This window comes from Malus domestica, chromosome 09 (assembly GCF_042453785.1).
Source record: "Malus domestica chromosome 09, GDT2T_hap1".
NCBI lineage: Eukaryota > Viridiplantae > Streptophyta > Magnoliopsida > Rosales > Rosaceae > Malus > Malus domestica.
This window is the reverse complement of record NC_091669.1, coordinates 14,200,405-14,208,027: the sequence shown is the minus strand read 5'-3', so window position 1 is coordinate 14,208,027 and position 7,623 is coordinate 14,200,405. Positions and strand designations below refer to the sequence as shown.

At 35.5% G+C, this 7,623-nt stretch overlaps 1 protein-coding gene across 1 annotated transcript; it reads right to left on the bottom strand.

The window, feature by feature from the left end:
* Nucleotides 1-2,653: 2,653 nt before the first annotated feature.
* On the bottom strand, nucleotides 2,654-3,821 carry LOC103411622 (FCS-Like Zinc finger 17-like). Its single transcript, XM_008350251.4, has 2 exons — nucleotides 3,420-3,821; nucleotides 2,654-3,097 (listed from the first exon to the last, which is right to left on the bottom strand). Exons 1-2 carry the CDS (start codon nucleotides 3,695-3,697, stop codon nucleotides 2,845-2,847), a joined length of 531 nt encoding a protein of 176 aa, XP_008348473.3. The 5' UTR covers nucleotides 3,698-3,821; the 3' UTR covers nucleotides 2,654-2,844.
* Nucleotides 3,822-7,623: the final 3,802 nt, after the last annotated feature.

Sequence of the window (7,623 nt, the reverse complement as noted above, 5' to 3'; positions counted from 1 at the left end):
AATTGATGCAACAAAGAACGAACAACAAAATACTTGCGTAATGTGGTTCACCAAAAATTGGGCCAAATCCACGGGCGTTGACTGCAATTCTCTCAAATAATCACTCTCCTCTCAGCGGGAATCTCAGTAAAGATTCTCAGTGCAAAATGTTGAGCTGGAAATTATTGTGCATCGAAGCTCGTTTTAGATCATAACAAGTCAGTAACAGATAATATTGGAGAGCTGTCTTGACCTAATTATAGGCTCATTTTCAAAACCCACGTTAAACATGAGGACTTAATTTGTTTCTAGAGGCCGTGACGTTCTTTAGTTGAAAATCTTTTGAGCAACCACTGGAAAATGTCATGAAAGTTGAACGTTGAACGTTGATTGGCTCGTGTACTTTTACCTAATATATTACTGTAAATCTTCTATGATATATTAATATGCACACTCAAAGCACTAATCTTGAGAAGCCAATGAAACGAAGTAAAAGATGAATAACGAATGGCAGCAGCAAGCAAAGATCTTCGGCTCTCTCTACACGCCTTGTGCACTCCTATATGGAGTAGGGTTTTGTGCTAGAATTGTGTATGAAATTGGAACCTAAGCCTTATATTTACAAGTGAGAGTATTAGGTTTTTTGCCCATAAAAAAAGCCCACCACTACATATCTTTAGCACATCGAGAATCCACAACTTGATAGAATGGCTAAATAGAATGGCTAAATAGCCAAAATGGTTCTTGAGATTTGCATAACTCATCACTTTGGTCCCTAACATTTCAAATCGATAAAAGTGGTCCCTGAGATTGTCCACCATCCATCATTTTGGTCCTTCCGTTAAAAAATCCATTAAGTGTCCTGGAGCTCTTGGCCGAAAGTTTGGACAATTTTCAAAGCTTTGTAACTCAATCGTTTCTTAACCAAATTCAACCCATAGTATATCAAAATAAAGATAGGAAAGTGTAGAATAAGATTATACCTATTTGGAAGCCCAATGGCAGCCGGAGATAGTCAGAAAATAGTCTCAAAGTTGACTGGTCCAAAGGAAAACTGGAAAACTCGCCGGAAATTGGGTAAACTTTAAACGTTCATAACTTCTTCAATACTAAACAAAATCAAGTGATTCAAAAACAAAAATCATACTTATCGATGAGACGAAGAGAATGGTACCTTTTTTGACGGCTAAATCACCGTGGTTTGTCCGGAAAAAGGCTCGAAAGTGGCTGTCTTGGTCTCGAGTTAGCCACTTTCGAGCCGTTTTTTGGATAAATTACTGCGATTTAGCCATCTAAAAAGGTACCATTCTCTTCATCTCATCGAGAAGTATGATTTTAGTTTTTGAATCACTTGATTTCATTGATTATTGAAGAAGTTATTAACGTTTAAAGTTTACCCAGTTTCCGGCGAGTTTTCCAGTTTTCCCTCACACCAGTCAACTTTGAGGTTATTTTCCGGCCATCTCCGGCATCCATTGGGCCTCCAAATAAGTATAATCTTATTCTACACTTTCCTATCTGCATTTTGATATATTATGGGTCGAATTTGGTTAAGAAACGATTGAGTTACGAAGCTTTGAAAATTGCCCAAACTTCCGGCCAAAAGTTCCGGGACACTTAACGGAGTTTTTAACGGAATGACCAAAATGATGGATGGTGGACAATCTCAGGGACCACTTTTATCGATTTGAAATGTTAGGGACCAAAGTGATGAGTTATGCAAATCTCAGGGACTATTTTGGCTATTTAGCCTATTACAATTATATACCTGATTAAACTAATGCAGAAATCTACGCTTGGTGAAGTTGAAGTGTTCATCGTTTCAGGCCTAGTCGCGTACCCAACACATATTTGATCACCTTTGCCTTCATTAAAAAATTTCAATATTTTCATTGCAGTCCTGCATTTTTTAGCAACCCTTATTACAGTTATTAACGAATCCTATTAGCATTATGAGCGTACGTATCATCGATTGACTTTCGTTCAACGCTTAATTAAAAGCATGTAGTCCAATATTAATAACTTTTGTATTAGTTCTTCAATCTGAACAACACATACGTCTTCGAGATCACAAAGCTTAACCATATTCTTGTAATTTTCAGAATCAAGAGTAGAAAATTGATGCAACCATAAATTGGATATAGACATATAGTGAAGTAAGACTACAAAGAACATAACCTTTTTTTGTTTTTTGTTCAATGGGTGATTACTACATAAAACAAAGTCCAAAAGGACGTCGTATATCGATCCTAGGCAGGTTTTAATAAGGACTAGCATACAGTCATGACACCACTTTGACAAACAGAGTTGATGGATTCCACTACAACATTTACCAACAAATACAGATATTCAAACTTCAAAGAAAACAGAACATTATCTTCTTCCACTTCAAGTAATATATACATAGGTTTGGTCTGTACTGGACAAAGCTGCCCATATACCAAAACGTTGATATCAAAATATCATTTTTCTGGTCAATTGATAAAATAATAAATCTGGTATGTAAAATATCTTAGGGTCTTAAACGTATTGTTGTTATTTTATTGCTGCTGCCTCCAATAAGAGTTTTCCATTTATCATAACAGACAAGAAAAGAAAGCGATAAGGCAAGAAAGCGAAGTGATATTTATCTCAAAACAGAAAGGGATACAAATCAAAATTAATCTCATGATAATTGTAATAATAATTCCTCTTTTACTTTCCTTTTTTTCGGTTACAAAATTAATATCTACCTTTAACTACAAACAATCCAATTAACGACTCGTTCCATTAATTTTTCTCCTGCTTTGATGCTTTGCAGTGTTAATTAACAAGAACAAGAAAGATCAAAATTTAAAAAAAAAAAAAATTAAACTATATATAGGACTAAAGTGCAAATATCTTTCTGTGATGTGTGGTTTTCTCTTGTTGTAGATGTGCATCTTCGAAGACATTAGTGTTGCGAGAGGCCGCGCCACGCCTACTAGTGTTAGTATTACTACTCTTAGGAGTGCTGCAACGATAAGGGTCACGCCTATAAGATTTTAGCATTTGCTTGGTAGAAGCCTCTAATTCTCTCCTGTCATCAATAACAATCTGCCTGTTCCTGCACTCTATACTGCAAAAACCTAGATCACCTCTGCATTCAAATATTAGAGTCGCAAACTGTATCAGTAATTGATATCATAACCTTTATAAATATAGTAAAATTATCTTATGCCGGTAACAATATTATATGACCAGCAACTAAGGGTGTGCATAACATAATTTAAATATTAGAGTTTTTATTTATTTAAAGAATAATAATTTACGAAAAATAATTTCTACACCCCATTCTTCTCCCTATTTATTTTTTATTTTTGGATCGAATTAAGGGAGAGAAACAAATAAGAGAGTGCAGAAGGAGAAAAATGATAAGTAGAAGTCTTTTCTTACAATTTGATTGTTATTATGTCAGTTACCTGTACATGTAGACCTCTTCATCAAGGCTTAGTCCCTTGTTGCATAAATGACATGTTTTAAGAAAGCAAGAGAATTTCTCAAGGGAGCTGCAGGTTGTGGATTGGCTCAGTCTTAAAGCAGATTTCTCAATGATATTTGACTTATTTCTTTGTGAGATCTGTACAAGGATTCCCAACCCAACAGCCACTGAGCTGGTATGGCTGGTTTTATCACTGATGCCCAGCTTATGGGCAGCTGGCTCAATCAAGTTGCAGGGTCTCTTGAACTTGGAAACCATTGTTTGTGGGGGGAAATTAGAGAAGAGAAGAAGAAGAAGGAAAACTGAAGAGGGCTGTGAAGTTTATAAGGTTGAGATATTAGATATTAGATATTTATAAATGCACCATACAGCTGATACAAGACTTCTGTCCACACAGAAGATATATATATATATATATTCATATATAACCAAAAAAATATACAGACACATGTAGCTGTTTTGCTTTTGTTAATGGGATTATGCTGCTATCTCATGAGCCACGTGCTGCACTTTTGCTTGCTCTATGATCTTATCTTTTATCGCGTCTGCATTGCTCTGTAGGGTTTAAAACAATAGTTAAAGTTAAGAAATGGGGTCTTTTAGTTTTGGAGTTGAAATATTGCATTTCACATCTTTTGGTTGGTTTGTTTGTTTGTTTGACCCTACAAGAAAACGAGGGAACTTTTTGTTTGGTGCTGTTGAAATTTTTTAGTAGAATCCTTCTATATTGTTCCACATTGGTCACCACCAAAAGGTTCATTCCCTTTATAAGGCTTTGTTCTTATTAGAAAGTGATTGGAGTGATGGACTCTGGAGAATAAAATTAGGCTCAACATTAAAATTGGGCTTTGAGGTGTACTAATTAATTGATAAAGATGGGCCTTAAGGCTCAGTCTCTAATAATTAAATTCTTTAATTAATTATTTTTAATTAATTTTGAATTTAATTAATTAATTTTTTTATATCAACAGACTCATATTTTCAAATGAAATCTGAAGTGATGAAAGTACGCTAGAGAGCAAAGCACCCCTTTGAGAAATGAAGTCTGAAGTGATGAAAGTATACCAGAGAGCAAAGCACCCCTCTGAGAAGACGTCTCCCAACAAACGCATCTCATTCTCATACCTATTGCGAACAAGCATAAACCTATTATATAGACATCCATCTACATGGCATTTAGAACACAGAAAAATAAAATTCTTCTTCTACAATCCCAAACATTCTTACTAAGAGAACCACAAAGAAATTCTCCAGAAGTCAAGTTTTTTGGTGCTGGAATTCTGACTTTCCTGGTGAAGCAGACGTCTGTAGAACTATAAGCACTAAGTATGGACGAAATTTCTATTTCAAGAACATTGCGGTACGTAAGCCTTGATCTTCAAGTTTGTATGTTTAATATTATTTTGTTTTGTTCATACTCTGTTAAATTATTTATTCGCATATATAAATTTATCACATATTGTTTATATATCTCCAACAGGTGCAACATGAGAAAAGCGTGATAATTGTGAAATAAAATGTGTGGATGAGTGCCCTTTTTAACAAATTGTTTTCCCTTTCCTTGTCCCCCGTATTATGAAGTAGACAATTCCACTCAAGAAATTTAAAAATAAAATAATAATTATAGTTTGTTTGGAAGAGTGATGTTAGAGAGACTATTTTTTTTACTATATTTAGTAAATTATATATATGTCGGTGATGATTGTCTATCCGAATTATCAAAAGTTCTCATTTCATTACATAATAATCATTTAGTGGTTAGTACTACGATTTAATGATAGTTTTATTTACTTGTAAATGAAAGGTCTTAAATTCCAATCTTATGAATTGCTAGTTCGGATTTAAGAAGAAACACCTTATTGGTGTAAATATATCGATAAAAAATATATTATAATATTGGTATATAAGAAGAAACAGAAATTGTTAACAGAGAGAAAAATAAAAAGTATCAACAATAAGGAAAGGAAAGCCTATTTATTTTTTTGCTAGCTAGGAGTATATATATTTATGCTGCAGTTAAGAGTTTGTTTGTACTGCTTCTGTTTCTTCGTGGCTGTGACCATCTTGGCAGAATGGCAGGTATATTTGCTCCCTTCCTTTCTTCTATATGTTGGCCTTTGCGACTCGACAGATGTGCACTGAAAATGGCAAGTCCTGGATACACTCATGTAGTGAGGTTTTATCCAAAAATAAAAATAAAAAATTTCGATATATTTTGAGTGTGTTGCGATCACTTCTTTAGGAGTGGTTCAAACTTGAAACCCGAGAAGTATCAGTAGGCTAGTTAAGAACTTATTGGTAATGCTCCTAATATACCTAATTAACTTTTAATTAGTTACTTTGTGTGCTTTAACGGTATCCAAAAGGACCGCCTAGCACCACCGCCAATTACTTTTGTGGAACACGGCAACTACGAGTTCGAAAGAGGGCTAGAAAATGAAAGGACCACCTAGCACCACTGTCTAGACACCGCTTAGGCCGCCTGGGAGCGTCTAGGAGCGTCTAGGAGGGCACTTAACACCTCCCTGCTTTTCTCCACCAATTGGCACCTAATTAGAACGGGACCTCATCGACCAACGCCTAGGCAGCCACCTAAGCCGATTTTTAGAACAATGGTATTACTTGAGACCTAATTTATAAAAAGTGATAGAGATAGATTGTGTGGCTGAGATTAAGCCACTTGTATGAAGATTAGAGAGTCAGTTAGTTCGTTAGTTAGGTTGTTAGAAGTGTATAAATACTATTGAATGGACTTGCTTAATTGCTAAGAAAATAATACACTAAAGTTTTCCATTCTCTACTTCTCTCTCTAAAACTCTCATGCTCTCTCTCTCTCTCTCTCTCTCTCTCTCTCTCTCTCTCTCTCTCTCTCTCTCTCTCCATTTTATGAAGATTAACATGGTATCAATCGCCATGAAAGCTCACGCTTGATCTCGATCCGAGTCTTTTGTCGCTCTGATTCTTCGATCGATCTTCGTCTTCGTTGATTTTCTTGCTTCTTGTTCGTGGTTCGTGATTGCATTCACTTCGTCTACTCTCCTAAGGCTCTGCAACTGCGATCTCAGTTGCAACTTTGTCTTCTACAATTTGTGCACTCCAGGTGTTTGGTGCTTGTTCTCGGAGACTTTCTGTCAAATTACTAAGGTTCTAAAAAACGCTAGGTGCTAGTCGGGCGGTGGGCTAGTGCCCAGAGCCTAGGCGGATTTAGGTAAATTTCTTGTATATTTTGTAAATAAATGCATATTGACATTTACAAAAAAATATTCTTGTATATTTTGGAATAAATATATTATATACCATATAAATTAGTTAAATTTATTTTATAGTAGATGATTAAATATTGAGGAATACGTTATTTAAAAAAAATTATACATATCTAAACATAAGAGTATAATATAAGTTGATCTTATTCTGATCATAAAAAGAAAAATAATAAAATAATATACTGGAAGAGTGTAATATGGTGTTGTTTTAAAAAAGAACAAATAATAAAATAGTATCTAAATATTTTATATAATTTATTTATTAGGGGGTGGGTAATTATTGTTTACCCCTTTATTTTGTGATAAGGCAGAGGTTGGTGGACTTCACCACGTCAAACTAATTAAGCATCTTTTCAGAGTAAGATTTTTCCACTTTCCCAAGTTTCCCTGTTGCCTGTTCTATCTCTCCGCTTCATCTTTTCAGACTTTTCTCTTTTACCTCGTCTTCTCCGTTTCTATCCTTCCATTTTCTTCTTTCCTGAAAACCCACAAATCAAACATTGAAAATATCTCCCTCTATCCCTCCAAATTAAAACAACTCCTTCAATCCCTTTATCTCTCCACAGCACATCTCCCTCTATCTACCACCGCACTTCTCCATTTTCATGCACAAAAGTCTTGGGTTTGCAATACTGGTCAAATCTGAGATGCAGCACGACGAGAGACATCTAGATGTTCTGGGTTTGTAGTTTGCACAGACACAGAGCGGAGAGACGAGGAACCGCTTACCATGCCGCCTAGCACCGCCTAACACCGCCTAGTCGGCAGCCTAAACCCTCTCCGTTTTATTGAACGTTTTGTTCAAAATCGCCACGGAAGCCCACCGTCCACCGCCTAGGCGACCACCTAGGCCGATTTTTAGAACATTGCAAATTACATAAGTCTTTCACTCGTAATACAACAACAATGGTAACTGTTTCT